At 35.6% G+C, this 20551-nt stretch overlaps 1 protein-coding gene across 17 annotated transcripts in view; it reads left to right on the top strand.

The window, feature by feature from the left end:
- The window catches only part of PUM1 (pumilio RNA binding family member 1), a 117287-nt gene that overhangs the window by 18805 nt on the left and 77931 nt on the right, over positions 1-20551 (top strand). For all 17 annotated transcript variants that reach the window (XM_032495723.1, XM_032495734.1, XM_032495724.1 and 14 more), the window contains one exon: positions 11917-11985. In XM_032495723.1, the coding sequence (XP_032351614.1) occupies positions 11917-11985 (69 nt within the window). The remainder of the gene's footprint in view (positions 1-11916; positions 11986-20551) is intronic.

Genomic DNA, 20551 nt, shown 5'->3' with positions numbered 1-20551 from the left:
ATTCTGTGTTTGGTTAACCGTTTGACAGGTTAGAACTAAGTATGTGGCTCATTTCTAATAAGTATATAGGACTTAACTGCATATGTTTTATAAAATAGGCTCTTCTCATTTTCCCTTTGCCTTAATCTTCTCACTAGGTGAAGTTGCTTGATTTTATAAGTCACTCTAGATCTTTTGTGAAACAATTGAGATAAAAACATTTCTGATTATAGTTTTCTGTCTTTTATTTGGTCTAGCATTATCAAAATATTTTCTTATGATAGAATATTTCCATAGATAATTTTAAGCTTATATAATACTCCGTTCTATTTAGTGGCCTCATTCTTTTCTGCATTTCCTAATATTGATCCTTTAGATTTCTAAGTTTTTACTAATGTAAGTAGTATTGCAATGAATATTTCTGCTTATCAGTACACTTGCAGTTTGAATTATTTTCTTTGCCTACATTCTTAGAATGGGAATAATACTTAGTTCTTTACAATGCTATTCTACCTCTTGGGTAGTGATTCTTTCCCCATTTTTAAAATATAATTTTGCATACTGTAAAAGTCACCACTATTTTAGTATACACTTCTGTAGATTTTGACAAATGCATATATTCTTGTAACTACTGCAGTCGAGATATAAAAGTTTTGGCATTTCCCCAAATTCCCTGGGGCCCCTTCACAGTCAGCTCTTACTTCCATGCTCTTCCATTTCAAGTCACTGGTAACCACTCATCTATTTTCTGTCCCTCTAGTTTTGCCTTTTCGAAAATGTCGTGTGTGTGTGTGTGTTTGTGTGTGTGTGTGTGTTTGTGTATACTGTAAATGTATGTAGCTTTTAAATCTTGTTTCTTTCACTTAGCGTAAAAATGCTTTTGAGAATCTATGTTGTATGTAACAATAGATTGGTCCTTTTAATTGTCAAATAGTATTCCATTAAATAGTCTTATGACAGTTTATCCATTTTTGTGTGCTATAATTTTAATTCTCTTGGTTGGCAGGAGTGCTTGGTACAGTCATTGCTTGAAAGATGGCATATGGGTGGCATATTTGATTATTTTATACATTATGTTCCTGCAGCCTTTATACACAAAAGACAGCTGTATCAGGACATAAAATTTTTGGATTATAGGCAGTGGATCTTATTTTATTGTCTTTGGCAGGGAGCGTTTTAGAGAACTGAGGGTATTATCCCTCACCCCACCCTCGTTCAGATACTTAAAAAATTCTCCAATTTATGGACAGTTTGGTCAGGGTAGGACTTCTGTGTACTATGTGGGTGAGACCTTTTGATCTGTATAGTTTTGTAGCTTGAGAAAATTTCCTTTGGTTATATTATTGGATTATTTTAGTTTTTTTTGCTTGGAAACCATCATTTAAAGTTGTTATCTTCATTATTTCTTCATAGCAGTTGTCTTTTTTAAAATTAAAATTTTGATTTAGTGATTTATTGCTTCATGGGCAGTTGTAAGAAATGATACAGAAAGATCCTTTGAATACTTTGCTCTATTGCCCCCACTGGTAATATTTTACAGTATAACATTTGCAGGTAGCATTGTGTAGTGTAACATCTCAGCTAGGATATTAATGTTGATAAAATTCACCCAGTCCTATTCATATTTCTCCAGTTTTATTTGTACTAATTTGTGTGGCTCTGTATGTGTGTGTGTGTATATGAAGTTCAGTATAATTTTACCACCTGTGTAGGTTCATATATTTACCACTGCAGTCAAAATACCTAGTTCCAAAATGACAAAAGACCCTTGAATAGCCCTTTTTACATACCTACCTTCCCTTTGCAGAGGTGAGAAGGCCTCCCCCCAAACACTAGTCTGTCTTATCCTCCATTTTTATAATTACATCATTTCAAAAATGTCGTATAAATGCAGTCATACTATATATGTAGCCTTTGGAGACTCGCCTTTTTTTGCTCTTCATACTTTCCTGGACTCTTATCCAAGTTGTTGCCTGTGGTAGGCCATTCCTTTTTATTGCTGTGTAGTGGGCATGGTGTGGATGCACCAGTTTGTTTAATCTATTGAAGGACATTGGGACTGATTCTGATTTTTACTTACTATAATTGAAGCTGCTGTGAGCATTCATGTACAAGTTTTTGTGTGAACTTCATGGGATACCCAGTTGCTGGGTATTTGCTGGTAGTTGCATGATTAGTTTTTTAAAAAACTGCTAAGTTGTTTTCTAGACCAGTAATATTTAAGTGATCCAGTTTTTCTGTACCCTTACTATTATTTGATGGTGTTACTGTTTTTTATTTTAGCTATTCTGATAGATACATAATGACATTTCATTGTAGTTTTAATCTATTTCCATGATGGCTGATGGTGTTCACTGTCTCTGCATGTAAACAGATATCTTTGTTTTTTAATGTGGTTTTATCCTTGTCTTAGTTTTATATGTTCTTAATTATTAATAATAGCACTAAATTCTGTTTGATAGGTTTCCCTGTGTTCCTTTTATCCAATAACAGTTTTGGAAGCTCCATTTATAAATTTGATTAAGAGATCTTTTGCTTAGTTTATGGGTCAGTATTAATTTAGCACATATTCACTTTGTAACCATTTTAGGAATGGCTTATTTTTAAACCAGATTTGGGAAACTATGGCCTCCATGCCAAATCTGACTTGCTGCCTGTTTATGTATGGCTCTTGAGCTAAGAATGGTTTTTATATTTTTAAATACGTAGTTGAAAATAAAAACAAAGAATATATGACAAAGACCCTCTGTAGCCCACAAAGTCTGTATTATTTATTATTTGGCTTGTTAGAGAAACTTTACCATCTGTTTTTAAATAACAGCTCTATTAAGATAGTAATTCATATACCATAAAATTCACCCTTAAGTTTACAATTTGGTGGTTTTTAGTACATTTACAGTGCTATGCAGCCATCGTGCTTTGTAACACTAGAACATTTTAGTAATCCCCAAAGAAGCCCTGTACTCATTAGTAGTCATTGCCTATTTCCCCCTTTCCTAAGTCCCTGGCAAACAAATCTATTCCTGTCTCTCTAGATATGTTTATTATGGATGTTTCATGTAAGTGAAATCATATAATATGTGGCCTTTTGTGTCTGACGTCTTTCACTTAGCATAATGCTTTTAAGACTCATGCATGTTGTAACGTGTCAGGGCTTCATTCCTTTTTATGGCCAAATATTCTTTTGTATATTATACTGTAATTTGTTTATATATACATCAGTTGATGGATGTTTGAGTTTCTGTTTTTTTCAGTTATCTTCTATTTTAATGTGTCCTTTTCCTCCAGATTGAGTTCTCAGTTTTGTTTGCACTGTTTGGTTTATACAGCCTTGTGGATTTTAATTTTGCTTTAAATTTTTGTTTCTACACCTTTGTTTATTCTCTCCTTCAATAGGTAAATCATTTTCAGAAGTCTTTTCTTTTACATCTTCAGGATGAGATTTCCTTTCCTTGGTTAAGTAGTTTTCTCCCTGTAGTCTTATGATGACTTACCTCATTTGGATCATCCTTGGATTAACAGAGAAGAATCCTAGAGTTTTGGCCACAGATGGCTGTGTGGGTTGTTATATTTTCAGATATAGAGCTGAGTGGTGGGGTAACCTGCACATCTCCACTTTTGAGTTTCTAGCAGGCTTTTATCTAGCGCAGCTTTGTTGCCTAAACAGTTGAAGTACCCTGGACACATTTTGATCCCTAATAGAGGACACTGGTTCAGAGTCAGACTCTAGAGTCAGCCTGTCTGTGTAACTTTGACAGTTAATTAACCTTCCTCTGCCTCAGTTTCTTCCTCTGTTAAAAAAGTGGGGAATGGAGGATAATTAGGAATTACTTCAGTTTGAGAATTAATTAATGCACATGGCTACCTAGGACACGGTCAGTAAGTACTGGGCTGTGATGATAGTTATTATGTATGGCCTAGGGGACACATCCTCTTTCTGTTCTTTTTCGCAGTACTATCCCTGTGGAAATGGCTTCTGGATATACGGTTACTAACCTTTTTATTTACTGTGGATATCCTACCCCTCTCATTTCTTATTGTTAAAAATAAATGCACAATGAACACCTTTGCTTATAAAGCTTATTCTTTATTTTGGTTATTAGAATGTCTCTAGAAGAGGATTTATTGATTTGAAAGGTATTAATAGATTGAAGACTTCATAACTTTTCAAATTTATTTTCAGAAGTTTCTTTTTGATTTTTTCATTGGTATTATAGAAAATGTAGAAACTGCTGAAATTTTAAGTTAAGATTTGAGTATATTACCTTTTAGTCTTGTGTATATCTCGGTATGGAAGTATATACCTATCTTTTTATATACACAGACTTGTAGCCTACTTTAGAATCCTTACAAATGTTACTTTCCTTTAAGAACTTAAAAATATTTTGAGTAGCTGCATAAAGTTTCATAAACAAATAGATGCTGTATTTAATAATTCCTGCTATACTGAATTTTTATAAACTACTTTTCATATCACAGTGTCAGGTTGAAGATCTTTGTTAACAAATCTTTGCTTATATTTCTGGTTATTTGCTTAGGCTAAATTCCCAAAAGTGGAACTACTGGATCAGAGGGCATAAATGTTTATAAAGTTTGATGCATATTGTCACATTGCTTTCTTGAAAAGCTCAGAAAAGCATGACAATGTGTTCTTTTAAGGAAGATAAGAACCATTTTCAAGAAGTCCCATTTCTGCTATTTTATTACTCCTAAGACTAAGGGTAATTTCTCACATTATGAATATTTGTATGTAATGCTTGTCATGTTTTTAATACTGTGGGGTTTACTTATAGGGAGATAAGACAGACTACCATGGCGCTATTGATAAAGTGCATTTTTGCTACTTAGTAGATGTTATTTCGGGAGTTGAGGAGAAACCATTAGTGAGACCTGTCTGCACAATGCTTTGAACCATAGTCTACATTTCTCCAACTCCTAGTCTGTCAGAAAAGGAGGAAAAAAATCGGCAAGAGATGCAGTCTTTATATAACTAAATCCCCCTCCTCCCAGTCTGCAGAGACTGTCACTGTAGACATGCCTTGTAGTTGATAGTTTCTCCTCTGAACTTATTTTTTACAGTTGTTTTCACTGGTGGCCTAAGTTGTACATCTATTTAAAAATACATGTTGTCTTACAATTTATAGAAAATTTATATTAATGGCTGTGGGGGCCCATAATTTGTCTTCTTTCACAAACTATTCTTATGGTAGAAGTTCTTACAAACTTTTTATGCTTAGTATTAACATGTCCAGTAGTGAGCACAAGGGATGACAAAGTGAATCTCAAAGATTTAATATTAGCAAAACTTAGGAAAGCCAATTCTGTGCCCCTCTTTTTTTTTTGGTGGACCAAGATTTGTTACTTTCACGTTATTTACATAGATTCTTATACTCTGCTAGTAGGATTTTAATGATGGTAAATATGTTAAATTTAACTTCATTTTTTGAAAAGAGCCTGATACTTAACAGATTTGCCACAACTTGATTTAAAAACTTTTGATGAACGTTCTTGATTTAGCTTTTTTTTTTTCCCATGTGTCCTTTTTTGAGATTGGTGTTTCAGAATGAAACTTTTTACTGCTAATGAAGACCCTTTGATGTGTTCTCAATTTGCAAATGATCATTTTTTGATGTAAATATAATTTTCCATAATCGTAGTTGTATAGAAGTCTCATGTTTTTGAAATGTGTTGTTTTGGAAGCCAGGAATATGCCATTCATATAGATGGCTATAGGTAGTAGTTTCCAGACAAGCAGAGATAAGGTTTATCGTTATCTTAAGTTTTATATTTTTATTAGGTTCTTCCATATTAATTAAACAGTTTCTCTCTCCAATTAAAATGGCTTTATCTCATTACTGATTTCAGCTTGATCATGTTTGGTGAAATTAAGAAGAAAAAGACTGTCAGAACCATCAGCTGTGAGCTTTTTTGTGTTTAAAAGTCATTGGTATTATAGTCTCTATTAACTGATTTTGAAAATATTTATTCCTTTTACTTTCTAAATTGTTTTTTGTGTTTAGGAAGTGCTGACATTTATATGGGGTGTGTATATTATGGTAGCACAGTAGCAAAACAGTTTTGATAATTATAGTTTATCGCTTGGGTCTGTTAACCATCCTAGCTGAAGGCTATCAACACAGATAATCTGTAAGTTTAATTGTATTTACTTTAATTGCTAAAGGTAGTAGGAATTTTTAATGATAAATAATATAAAACATGGAAGGTCAGCCTAATCCTGGCTGCTGTGGTGACTTCACCGCCCCCCCCCCCGCCCCAATGTATCATGGAATAGACTGTAAAAATAGCATAGTAGTCAGTTGCCAGAACAACAACAGTTTAACCCAGGCGTGCTGGAGCTTTTGTGCTTGCCTTTGATGAGAACAGAGAGAAGTGCTAGTAAAGGAGGTAGACATCTGAATTTGAATTTCACTTCTTGTCTTTATCTACTATATGACTTTGGACAGAGTGCTTCTCTGAACCTTGGTCTCCTCATCTATAAAATGGAATAATTTCGATTTTACAGTACAGTGCTTTGAAACTCAGTAAAAGCTCGTATTTAATGTTGTTATTGACAGTGAATAAACGAGATCATGTAGCATGGTTTATGTCCTCCTAAGCCAAAAGAGTTTTTTGTTTTTTCCCAGTAATCAAGACTAGTGCTGATTTATTTATATTTTATTCAAAGAATGAACTAACTTTTTGCATTTCTTACAAAATGAAGATAAAAGTACCTGCACTTTCAGATTGTTATGACTATTAAAGAGATTGTTCAGCATGTAAAGGATTTATAGGGCAGGCCTGGCACAAAGTAAGTCTCAATAAATGTTCATTGTTGTTATTGTTTATAATACAGGTATAATAGAGCAGAAGATGCTGTAGAACAGTCTTACTAAATGTTTTTCTTTTAATGATTAACTTCAAATTAGGTTAATTCTCATATTCCATTTCCTCTTCTCATTGCTCAAGTTTCTCCTGCATTTGCCTGCTGTTTTTTCTTACTGGTGTCTCCTTCCCACAATGGTTCTTGGTGCCAGCTCTTCTTATATTGTTCTGAATCTACATTAGTGAAATGGAGCTATTGTGATCTAGGCTTACTTTTGCAGAAAATCCTCCAGAGGAACAAAGGTAGGTGGGGAGGAGAAAAACACCTGGTAACTAAGATTCAGTGGTTGAGGAAATAAATATTCTAGTTAAAAGCAGTGTTAGTCTCATGGTATGGAAATCTGTTCTAATTAGCAAAAATTCAGGGCATTAAATGAAAGAACACCAGGAATTCTGTTTGAACCCCAGAGCAGGAAATATGTACATGGGCCTCCTGAGCACTGATTGGCTTTCTGTGTCCATATGGGTTGCATAATCTCTTGTCTCTGCTTTTTTCAGCACATTCTTTTTCTCTTTTCTATGTTGACCTTCATCTTCTGCTTATTCACCAGGTTTTGCTTGACCCAAAATGACAGCCATCAACTGCCAAGACTAAAATTTCACTTTATCTCTCCATAGCTATCTGGCCTGAATGCTAAGAGGGGAATCTGATTAGGTCAGTTTATCATTTCTTTTCAGATACTAGGGGTATGGCCATTTAGGAGCATAACTTTGGTATAGTTGTTTGTGGCTAAAGGTGGTGGGAATTACTAAGTTGCCATTTCTAGGCAGGTGTCTTAAAACATGTCTGTTATAGAAAATGTTCAAAAAAGTGTTGATCTGTTGAATTTTGTTTTTCCAAGTGCAGCTTATAGCTCTGAGTTACAGTTTTAAAGTATAAACATCCAGTGTGATTTCTTAAATACCAACAGTGATACCTGTTGCGTTTGAGTTTGGTTCTTGTATACAAGCAACAGAGAACTGGCCAAACTGGCTCAAGTAGAGGGACATTCTTTGTAAAGACACCTTGAGCTGTTAAGGGGCAGTAATCCAAGGACAGGAATGCTAGTAAAGTAAGGCCAAGAACTGAACCAGAATGCTGTCGAAACTTGCTTCTTTTTTAAGTCTTTTATACTGGAATGCTTGGGCTACCATGGTACCTGTTTTTTTTCTTTGAGGTTTAATGTTCGATAATATACATCTGCTTGAAAATCTGATAAATTTTAATTCATTACATGTTTGGATCATTAACTTCTTAACATTGATTCCTTTGTACCTAAGTCTGAGTTTCAGGTTTTTTTCCTTTGACTGCCATGTTGGCTGGCCAAAAGAGACAGACATCTCAATAGAGAGGTAGAAGGGGAACCAGATCATAGTGGTGTGGAAGGCAAGGAATAAAGGAATTTTAGAAGGTGACTCTACTGAGATTTTCTTTTTTAAAAAATGAGAACAGAAAGAACATGAGTGTGAACCAGTGATGATCTTTATTTTTATATTTTGAAAGTTTCTGATGGATGAGAATGGAGACTGGAAGTTTCTCTGAATTGAAGATTTAGCTGGGAATTGAGAAGAGAGGAAAAAATGGATGTATTTTTTAATGCTAAGTTTTAGAAAGTAAGTTAGATGTTTGTGTAATTTAGGTACTTCTAATATTGATTATGGAAATACTGAACTGCAGAAAGTGGGGGACTCCCCCCATGACCAAAACCTGCAGTCTGCTAACTAAGGATAGACAAAGAAGAGATAGATGTGTGAAGGAGACATTTCAGTAACTTAAAAAGAATGACTTATGAGGTGGATAGAGTTGTATAAGTACCTACTAAGTGTTGGACATGTTGTCTCCTTTAATCTTTATAACAAATGTGTAAAGTAGCCAATGTTATCTCGGCTTTACAGATCAGGAAACAGTGAGGTGTATATCATTCATTGATGTTTCTGATAAGTGTATGGAATTTGGGATGGTAAGTGGGGCTTCTCAAGAAGTTCACTTTGGAATATGATTCTTAAAATTTTGTACAGTGATGCTTTTGTTTAATTTTTTATTTTCCAAATGCAATGTATAGTGCTGAGTTTATCTGTTTTGATTTTATAACTTCCTGTATGGTAAAACACCAACTTAATTTGCAAAACTCTGGTTATAGTTAGGACAAGATCTGCCTTAGGAGAAAGAAAGTGTTGAGGCTTACAAAAGAAAGTTCTGTGATCCGGTAAATTGAATGGAAACTATGAAGCATAGGCCATTTATACAGATGATATCCTTGGGTGGGATGAAGTGAGGAATGCCAGGTAGGTCAGGCATAAAGTGGTTATCTCATTTTGCCTCTTTAGTAAAGGGAATGGGGAGATGCCTTTATGGGGAGGGGCAGCAGTAGAGAAAAGTCCTGGATGGTTGTGAGATGGGCAACTGGCAAGTAGCCCAGAGAGACAAATAGGAAATAGTTTTGTGAAACCAGTGGTGATTGATACGATTAGTTAGTGGAAGAAAGTCTTACAAACATTTAGCGAAAGTGAGGAAGTAAGAATTAGTAAGTTGTACTAGAAATTAACATTAACCCACTGCTCAAATTGAATTTTAGAGAAAGGGAAGGTAGCCTACAAGAACTTGAAGAGATGTTCTGTCCTAATGAGAGCGTTTTCTCTCATTATAATTTACAGCCAGCTTTTCTCCTTTATGATAGAAAAGGCTTCTTTGTTACCTGCCTAAGATATTTCTTATAGTCATCTCTGTCTTCATTCTTTGATTTTTCTTGATTCTGGAACATCTTCTGATCATTACTTTTGTTTCCTAGGGAGAATTTTGTTTGGAGAGTCTGCTTGTTGTCAATGACCATAACAGTTACAGCTTCCAATTGTAAACAATAAGTTCCTGACTAGTTAAAAACTCTTTTGTGAGAGTGACTTGGTTTATCTTGTCTACTCAGCTGTGGGCAGTGGTTTAAAATGGAGTTTCTGGATTAGCAACGAAGACTTAAGAAACCAAGGCTTCATTCTCAGCAGTTAGGAGGATAGTATACAGAGGTAGGAGGAGGAGGAGTGGTTCCTCTTGTAGGTGAGGCAGAGGGAGACACCCTGAAGAGGGAAAAGGGAGAGCTGGAGGAGGGGAACAGAGAGCTAAAGAGAGGGAGAGAGGAGACCTGAGAGATCGAGCCAGCAAATTAAGACGTGGTAGGAGAGAGAATGAAGAGTGGGAAGACAGTATAGAAAGGGATGGAATTAGTATGAAAGCAGTATGGGCAAATTTTGAAGGTAAAGGGAGGAGACAGTGGAAAGCAAAGGCAAGAAGACCAAGAGTGAACATTCATCAAAGCCCACTGCAGACAGAAACTGAAGGCACTTTTATCTGGGGGTGGAAACTTCCTGTGGTTCACGGAGGCAGCTTGGTTACATAGAAAAGACATTGTATTTTACATTGGAAGACCTGGATTTAGATTCCGGAACTGCCATTTAAGTGCTCTTCCTACTTAACAGTGATTGTGGAAGTCATTTCTCTGAGACTCAGTTTTCTAATCTCTAAAATGGGAACAATGTGAGCTTGTTGTGTTAATTATTCAAATACGCATAGTGCACGTTCTCTCCCTTCCCTTACCACTCCTGCTTTTTTAATGGGAAACTTAAATAGAATTTCCAACATTCTTGGTTAAAATTACTTGTAGCATTTTAGATTTCCAAGAAATGCCTACCATCTAGTTAAATGTAAGATTAGATTCCACAGGGAGAGCTTTATGCATTTATACAGAGCTTTATGCATTGAATTTACATGCTTTGTAAATGTTAACTCTGGTTTGAAGGTTCAAAATTATTTTATCTAACACTTGTTGAGTTTCCAGCTAAGATCCTGTCCTCATCAACCTCCCCTCCCCTTATTTTTACCACTTGTAGTTAGGAGCTTATTCAGTGTGCTTAGCTAAACAAACATTTTGTTTTGGGATTCTAGAGGCCCTTTGAAACTGTTTTACCACAATAACAAACCTTGCCTCTACATCTCTTTTTTCTCACATGGCTTAATTTTAGCTTCATTTTGAATTTTATTTTTGGCAAGCATAAATTGGTTTCCCCAACTGTATTCTGTTTCATGCTCCATACTCCACACTCTCCCTGCCTGGCCGTAGTATGACTTTCTTTACATTTACTCTGCTAGAAATTGTACACGTACATTTGGAGATAGTGATGATTGGATGAGGGGGTTTGAGAAAGTCCTGCTTCAGGCAGTCAGCAGTCTTTCTCAGGTAGGCAGAATAACCTTCCTCTTTAATAAATGAGGGAACGTAGCCTCAGGCAGCAGAGGTGGCTTGTTGCTCATCACTGAGAGGACCAGTAGACTTGGACAATGAGTTTTTGAATTATGACCGTTTTGAGTAATCTCTTCCACATTTCATCCTTGTAGTAATATTACCTTATAGTAATAACCTTGGAGATGAGTTAATTGAAACCTAGAAAGATTGTTATGATGTGGGTAGTACATTTAATGATAGGTCAAGTTTGAACTGATTCTTTTGATTTTTTTTTTTTTTTTCTCTTCTGGTTTTGAGATTCTGGGAGCCTTCAGAGATCTTCCAACATGGAGAAATGTTGGTGCACTCTGATACATAGTTTGTAGCGCTTTTCCCTGAGATTTATCAAAGAAATACGGGCTTGGATCAAATGAGTCCCCTCATTTGTACTTAACTTTTCACAGTTGGGGACAAGCATTATGGTCTTTGAGTCAGTAGCAAGATTTGGGTCACATAATCATCTTTAGATGTCATTGCCCTTCAGCATGTTGATCTTTACTTACTAAGTTAAAATATATGAAAAATCGGTACTGTAATTCTCAAGTGATGGAATTGCATTTTCTTTTTCTGGATTATGTGTCTTTCATGTTCAGAAAAAAAGGGGAATGGGAGGGGAGAAACCAGGGGTCATTGCTGAACCCTGATGGTTAAAGGTAAGTGAATGTTTAATCTCAGTCACTTGATTATTATTGTTGTCTTTGTCTATATCTGAAAGTAAACATAGGGAAATTTTTCAGCTGTGCTTAATATATATGTAAAATTCAAGATGCTAACTTGGAGCTTTTCCCTCTATTCTGAACAATAGGTACGTTCTATGGATGAACTGAATCATGATTTTCAAGCACTTGCTCTGGAGGGAAGAACAATGGGAGAGGTAAGTGAACTGGTGTGTCAGGAAAATGGGCCTGCTTTTTAAGGGAAAGTGGAGCTGTCTTTCATCAAATGTGTCCGAAGCTAGTCTCCAGAAGTATGTGCTTGCTTTTCTTTGTTGCCATCCTCATGATAGGAGTGGGATATTGCAGAATTTTGGCAAAACAATCTCATAAGAAGAATGTTAAACTTAGCCTAATGTCTTAAAAACAAAACAAAGCAACCGAAATATGAACACAAATTAAGTAATTTTATCTTAACCAGTCAGTTGTAAATCAAGGCATTATTACATTTTTACAAAATCAATTTATGTGTATCAAATATCCTTACCTTAGCCTCATCTTTCAGTTGTTAGGTTCTTTTCTAGTGGAAGGGAGTTTTAGATTGGCTGCTAGTCAGGATATGTTGATAACCTATTTTTAGAGTAGTGCCATTTTTTGGGAAGTTGTTTATAGAGTTTCATTGTGGAGAGGAAGTTTTTAGATTTCTGGTGAAATGATTCCAGAAGATAGAGGCTTGAGCCAGTCTTTCCTTACGTTTAGAAACACGAATTTTGGTTTATAATATTCAAAATTGGCAAAAACAAAATTTATTATCTGTTATATTGATAAGGAAGATTGCCATAATTCTAAAAGAAAGGGTAGTATAGATAAAGTATAGCTGACTTCTGGTGCTTCTAGTTTTTGGCAGGAAGAATGTATTGGTGATAGGTAGAACATACAGTTTGAATTAATTGCTAAAGATGTCACAGGTTCACAAACTGGGGACATTGGCTTGTGGTTCTCTTGTTCTGGAGAGTAACCTTAGGTTTTTTCTTCTATTTTTTGTATATCTAATATTTAAAAGCTCACACATCTATTTTAATGTTTTAAAGGAGGGAGAATAGCTATATTCTGGATTCTCTTTTATACCATTCAATAAATACATTTTTTTTTTTTGACTTAGCCAATATTTTTTTGGCACTGTGCTAAGTTCTGAGGATTCAAAAGTAAGGTAAATAACAAATATTCATTGACTACCATTGTGGTTAGGCATTTCTTAATAGTCTTTTGGTGTTTCGGTCCTAAGATTCTTGCTTCCTTGGTTATAAGATTTTGCTTCCAACTTTTCTGAATTATCTTGTGGTTAGAGTTCAGTGCCCTATCGTCTTGGGTTCATGGGTTTTTGGCTTGTTCTTGTTTTTTCCCTAGAGCTTTAAGTGAAGATTGATAGGTGTCCTTATGTTTCCTGTGTCTGTCTAATTTTATTAAAACATGCACATCACTAACCCTATATGGTTATTGGGTAAAAGATTTTCCCTAAATTTCTGGAGCAAAGTTTAAACAGAAAATTAACAAATGTGTCTGATATTAGTATAGATGGGAAGCCACTTTTATCTGCTTCCTCACTCCTGTGATTCTAACCTGGTTCACTCTACCAAAAATCTAATCCCAATCTTTTAAAATTAGTTACACAAAATAAAAATAATTCTCTGTTAACTGTTTTGTAAGCAACACTTCATAATTGCTCAAGGCTTAACTCTAATTGAAGAATAGTGAACAGAAATGAATAGAAAGTGAATTTTATTTAAATCCACAGCTTAACAAAAATATTTGAAAAATCATTCCCAAAATGCCACATCCCCCAAGGTCTCCAGGCCATACCCTCTTTATCTTTGTTAGAAATGTCGTTTTTTGATATTTGTGTTTAATTCCTCAGACCTGGATGTAGGCATATATAAATAACTAAACAAAGTACATTCCAACAGTAATGCAGTGTCACACCTCTTTCTTCTTTCATCATTATTTATTAACAAAGTAATGATAACTGCCATTAGTTGACCATCTATTAGCAGATGCTAAGGGGTTTGCATGCATTATCTCATAAACAGCTCTCTCAGGACTGTTCTATTATTCAGATAAGGGAAAAGGCTGAGAGAGATGAATTAATTTGCCCAGGGTCCCACATCTAGTTAAGTGATGGAGCTGGGATTCCTCTCCAAAGCATGTGCCCTTAGAGTAAATGAAGCCAATAGTTATAAAATAATTGGTGGTAAAAATTGCATTTTAGTAAGCTTTATAAAAATTACTGTTTGAGGGAGGATTTCAAAAATACTTAATACACTCTCCCAAAATACAGATACTTAACTGAAGTTATTTTTTGAAAGCATAACCCAATATCTAGACACAAAGGGGACAAACTAAGTATGGAGTGAGGTTTTTATACACTCTTTCTATAGCTAGTTGAGGAAGCAGTGACTACAGATGACAACAGAAAATAGTGCACAGGTTTTCTGTATGTGGTTCGAGTGTAGAGTAGGTAGTGATCAGTATTGGCAGAGCTAGTTTGTGATTACTTGAATGGAGGAGGTGTAGAACTTGGGAAATGTCCTCTAGTTTAGTTAGGATTCGTGCAGGTGTGGATTGGGAGAATATTTTTTGCAGTGATACGAGGGAGATTGGCACAAAAGAGAAGTGAAGGAAATAAGCTTTTACAATAAAATTTAAAAAGCAGAAGTTTTAATTAGGTTAACTTTATTAAATTTCCTTCCCTTTAAACAATAAAGCATCTTTGGGAGGGGATGTATGTAAATGTAGTCTTTACCCATATAAATGCTAAAATTTGAAGTAAATTGCGTGGACTTTTAAAGCCAGGCATGGTATTTTTTTGCTGCAGTTCTTTTACGTGTATTTGTGTGTGTTTGTGTGCTTGCATGAAAGTCCTCATTATGGCAAACAGTGTGTTTAAGAAGATATGAATATTTAGAATTCAAAGAGAATTGATTGCTAGTAAAGTTAGTGCTGCTTGGTTCTTAACATTTTTTTCATTAAAGCCACTACTAGACTCAGAGTTACATTGCAAGATGTAGAGCATTTCTTAGTAGAAATCTTGCTCAGAAGTGGCTCCTTAAAACTTTACCTTCAAACCTTATTGGTTGTCTGAAGTACAGCTGTTCTCAGCTGAAGGACACAGTACAAGTACTTGCCTCCTGTTCTAAAGGGTCAGCATAAAAAGGAAGATAGAAAAATGTCTTAGGATTAGGGCTACAAATTATTTTCACGTATTTCATTCATTCTCCTTGCTAGCAACCTCTTTCATTCAACTTTAAGTGCAGTCCTAAAAAGTTGAAGGGCACAGATTATTTCCATATGAAAAGATTAGTCTGTTAGTTGAATATTCAAGAGTGAATCTTTATCTTTGTCATACTGAGGAGGACTCATTGACCTGAGGTTTCTGGACTCTGTTTCTGCCTTGGTTGGTTGATGGTCTTTTATGATTTATTTTCTCCACCTGTAGGAGGGCAGCATTATTACTGTTCATGTCCTGAAAAGGATGAATTTGCAAAGTGAAGAGCAGTTCTCATTTGAAAGAACTTTGAGAGCCTTTGACACAAAAGATACCTTATTCTAAATAATTGGTTTTCTCACTTTTAAAAACCAGGGACTTTTTTCTTTTTAAAATTCCTTAATGTTTACATGTAGTAAACATAATAGTGTTCAGGTATGTTAAAATAGTAGTAATCATTTCTAGAATAAATGGAATGTATTTAGATAAGTGGCCCCTTCATTCTTTGTTTTAGAGAGCGGGAAGTATAAAAAAACTTACCGCTGGTAGCAGACAAGTTTGTAAACCTGAGGAGGGAAATCTGGAAAGTGCTGCTGTATGTGGAGTAATAACGAATCCACCACATCCCCTGGGAGTAGAATAAAATGAGATATATTTAAAACATAGCTGCACAGACTCATTAGACATTTCATAGGAGTTCTGCCCGTAAGTGTGAAATAGCAGAATGGCTTGTAGAGGAAGGAATTTGATAGTGATTTGGAGAGCTCTTAACCCAAAGAAAAATGTAACTTGGTGGGATGGAGATCTCACTGGACTAGAACCCTGAAACCATTGCTTGTAGCCTTGCCTCAGACATTCATTTTCTTTGGACGTTGCTTTTTTCACCCGTAAGACACAGATGTTGGACTAAATAGTTTTCCAGGACCCTTGGAGTTCACCCTTATTTCTATCTTTAAAGAGGTAGAAAATCAGAATAGTTCTGCTTTCTCTAGTATATGCCAGAGGACATCTAAAAGATGCCTTTTTAGGGTGACTTCTCCCCTGTGATGTAGAGGTTTCATTTGGTGCTCTAAGGGATTTTCATTCACTGTCTGCAGCTGCATAAAGCATTGACATGTCTGTCCATTAGGGCTCATAGGGTGGTAATTCTGAAATTGGGGCAAGTAAGAGCCTAATGTGGATACCAAGTCTGTCAAATTCTTTCCCACATCTTTCCATCATGGCATGATGGCTCATAGAATTGGAGACTTTGGGTAGCTACTTTTACAGTCCACAGCCCTAGAGGGGCTACTTCACACTGTAAATTCCTTACAGCAAGAGTCCTATAAGAGTAACTCAGTTTACTCCAAAATGGATTGAATTTTGGAAAGGAGATATGTTGTCTGCCTGCAAGATCTTGCAGAAGGGAGGAAAAATTAATAAATAAAGCTTGTGGTGTATTAGTATAAAAATACGTGACTCAGGGGTGTAACATATCCTTTTTCCCCAAAATGCAGCTTTTGAATACACATAGGAATGGTTAAAGCTGCCTAGTTCCATTAACTTTGTACTAATACCATTTGGTTGTTGGGCATTTTTGACATTTTGTTATTAAAATGAAATGGTTACTTTAGAGAAAACATAGCTAGCCAGGCCAAGTGACCTGGAGGAAGTTAATGATAACTTTCCTGTGTTAGTTTAATGACCGTGTTAGAGGTGAAGTGACCTCTTTATGGGCCTTGTTTCGGAAGATCCTGGGATCTCATATTAGTTTTGGGGTTAGGATTGGGCATTTTGAGAAAGAAGATAAGAAGAAAGTGTCTTGTAACCCTGAGAATGTGAGTGTGTTTGACATTTGGTGCCCAGTTCTGTCCTGTCACTTTGAGACCTGTATGGAACCCCACTCATTCCAATATCTGCCTTCTGTCCTGCACTGGGAAGGCTAGGAAGACCTACAACTGTATATATTGAGCTGTCTTGGAATGTTTGAATGTAGTGAAACATGCTCCTTTGCAGCAGGATTTAGCTGATTCACGTGACTGCTTAATCTGTCTTCGTTAAATCTCTCCCCTTGTATCCTCCTTTGTCTAAAATGTTTTCATTCTTTTCATCCACATCAGTATACTTTATTTGAAGGTAAGCCAACTAAATAACTACAATAATACATTAACACATTTCAAGACACTTTGGCATTGATTTCATTATGTATGTGAATCTCCCAACAGTTTTTTGAGGGGTATTAGTACCATTTTTATGTGAGAAAAATGAGTTAAAAGTCAAATGACTCCAGCTAAGATTGTGAGTGTGAATACATGGATTGACTTCAAGTTGTGTTTCATTAGGCTCAGCAGTAATAATAGCTGCAATACACTGAGCATATATGATTTTCCAGGTGCTGTGCTAATCACTTCATATACATTACAGTCTTCCCAGTGGTCCTGGAATATTAGGATGTCCTTTTATATGCCAGGCAAACAGGGATTAGAGAGGTTAACATGATCATGAGCTAGCTGTTTAAATCCAGATCTCTATCACTCCAGATCCTGAATTTTTCTGCTGTACATTTGTGCATTTCCAGAGTCTACTCATTAATAAAAAATCCAGCTTCAGTTAATCAGCTTTTTTGCTGTCACCAACCAGAAGCTACAGAGAGGAGTTCAAGTGGCAAGTTATTTGTATCATTCTTATGGTCCTAATTTGTTTTGTATATAGTGATTTGTGTAAATGTTTTCTGTTTCCTTGCACATAAATTTGTTGAGGGCAGGGGCTTCAACTAATAATGTACTTTGTAAACAGTGACTGCCTAATATATTGTGTTGAATGAATCTTGTATCAGTAAATCTTTTTTTCTATGTATGGATTCCTCTTTATTTTCTCTCTTACTTCAGAAGTTCCCCTCAAGGGACCTCAGTTCAATTCAGTAAATATTGCCCATATTCTCTATTCAGATTACTTTTCCAGTCTCAGGGATGTAGGGGTTTGAGGAGGGATAGGGAATGAAGAATCGGCAAAACTGAAAAGCATTTATTCAGCCTTCTCTGCAAATTTTTATGTTTTTGAACTACTCAGTAATTACTTTACAAAGAGTATATAAGATGAATAGCAAATCAGCAATGTTATTATCATCCAAGTTGAATCTGATATAAAGACGTTTGTTATGAAGGATGTTTGTTTAATGTAGTTGTAACCGGATCAATAGGACACTTTCTCTGGGCTATCTGCTAGGGCATGGAAGTATCCTCATTATATACACAACAGACATGATGGTATTTAGAAAATTGGAATTGGTTTTGTTACAGTTCTTGTTCAAGCTTGTATTAAACTCTGTTGTGTGTAATTCTTTCTTGTTTCTGTTTTTTGCTGATGAGGAACCAGAACACCAAAGTTAATTCATTGTCTCTTAAGTAATGCATTCTCTGGTCCCCATTATAGCAAAGTGTGTAGAGGAAAAAGTTTATTTTCTGTATTGGTTTCCCCTGTATACATATACATCTGTGAAATTCTTCACTCCTGGAAAACATGAAAAAGGGAACTTGTCCATATCTGGCATACTGAGACATTTATCTTGTCAATTTAATAATTAAAAATGCTATGAGGCTGACTGGGTGTGTGGATGGGTTTGAATATCTGGTCTCGTCTTGAGGTAAAGGGCTCTTTATCCTCTCTCCCTTTTTAAAATTGAGTTATAGTCAGTTTACAATGTTGTGTCAATTTCCAGTGTAGAGCACAATTTTCCAGTTATACATGAACATACGTATATTCATTGTTGCATTCTTTTTTACTGTGAGCTACCTCAAGATCTTGTATATATTTCCCTGTGCTATACAGTGTAGTCTTGTTTATCTATTCTACATATCTTAATTGAGCTATTTGCTTCCTTTGGGGATATGTCTGGGGGTTGGGGGGGCCAATAGGTTATGAAGCATTCCCGATGTTTTCATGGTTTTATTCATGAACTTTACAAGTTTCCTAAGTAATCTGGAGGCTTATCTTTTGTACACTGGGCTCCCAGGTACTATTGCAAGGACTCATTTATGTAATAAAATAGTCTATTAATCATAAAGTCTAGACCTAGTGTAACTTTAATATGGTTATATTATAGATCAAACCATGTAGTAGATACTTAGATAAAAAGAAATGGCATTATTTATGGTAGCTTAATGGTAGCTGGGGTAACACAGTTTTCTATTTCCTTGTGTTCTTTTCCTATATCATGTAGAAAAGCCAGGTTCACCTTGGACATTTCTTCATTTTCTGAGCATAGTTTACTGTCCGTCAAGTTTTATGAAGATACCTAAAAGTTTCGTTTGGCTGAGTTCCACTAACTTGTAGTGGGAAGGTATAAAGAAAACTTTACTTTCAGTGGATTTCAGAAGGGATGTGCACTGGAGAAAGGATTAATGTGTGGAGTGTTCCCCAAGTTAATTTATCACAAAACAATGTGGAGATTGAGGTGCTAACAGTATCTCTGAATTTTTTTTGAAGGGCATGCTTTATGAAAGTACAGCTTGGGTCTTTTATGTGTTTAGTTTCAAGGATAAAGTTGTTAACAGTGATTGTTTTTTTATGTGTGGTAAAGAACTCCGGGAAACCACTGTGCTCCTTTGAAGACAGAGTGCATTTTTAAGTTTAATAGTAGTATCAGTTTTATAATTCAGTCTAATTTGTGGTTGTCCCTAAATTTAAGAGCTATCAAGTTCTTATTTCTACTTCATTGCTCTTTTTGCCCTTACTATTCCCCAGCAACTCACAGTGGATCTTTAGGACAGCCTTAAAAGTTTACTCATGAGACTGATAAACTTAAACTTGGAACACCATATTTTTCCATACTTGGATCCTTTTTTAAATCTAGCCTCTGCACTCAGCTGACGTTAAAGAATAGATTTCTTATTAAAACATCAACTTCAGTGGTAGACCAGAAATGACTAGCTAATATTTAGTGACTTCATTCTTCATCACCGTAATGGACTATGAATCTTCATTTTTAAATTAAATAACTTAATGCTTTGAAAGCTGAGAGGCAAGGAAGCAGCAGTTTTTACCTTCCTGGCTCTCAGTTCCACAAGTCCCTTCTCTTACCATTTTTTGCCTAGATTACTGCATTGAACTCTTTGCTTAGCCTCCCAGCATCCATTTGCTTTCTGTCACTCGATTTTACGGAGGAATGTTGAATTAATACTTTAAAATAAGTTTTTATGACGTTACTCCCTTTTGGATTAGACCCCAGCCTCTCAGTGCTCCATAAAGCTTCACTGGCAGCTGGACTAGTGCTTTTTTCACCCTCTCTTGACTGCTCCCCTTGTTGATGGCTGGGCTCTCTTTTTAATTGGTGGGCACCTCCCAAACTTGCTTTCATTTCTACCTTTTCTCCCTCCCTCTCTCTCTTTTTTTTTTTTTTTTTTAATTTTTAAAAGCTTTTAGATTTTTTACCTTTGCTCCTTGTGGAAAGTCCTTTCCACTGTCTTCTCACTCTGAACTCCCCCCCCTCCTTGGAGGCATTCCTTGACTCTCCTATCTCAGGTTATTGTTCCTTTCTTCATCTGTAA

This window comes from Camelus ferus, chromosome 13, assembly GCF_009834535.1.
Source record: "Camelus ferus isolate YT-003-E chromosome 13, BCGSAC_Cfer_1.0, whole genome shotgun sequence".
In the NCBI taxonomy this organism is placed as follows: domain Eukaryota; kingdom Metazoa; phylum Chordata; class Mammalia; order Artiodactyla; family Camelidae; genus Camelus; species Camelus ferus.
Note: the sequence above shows the minus strand (reverse complement) of the source record. Positions and strands in the feature narration are given on the sequence as shown.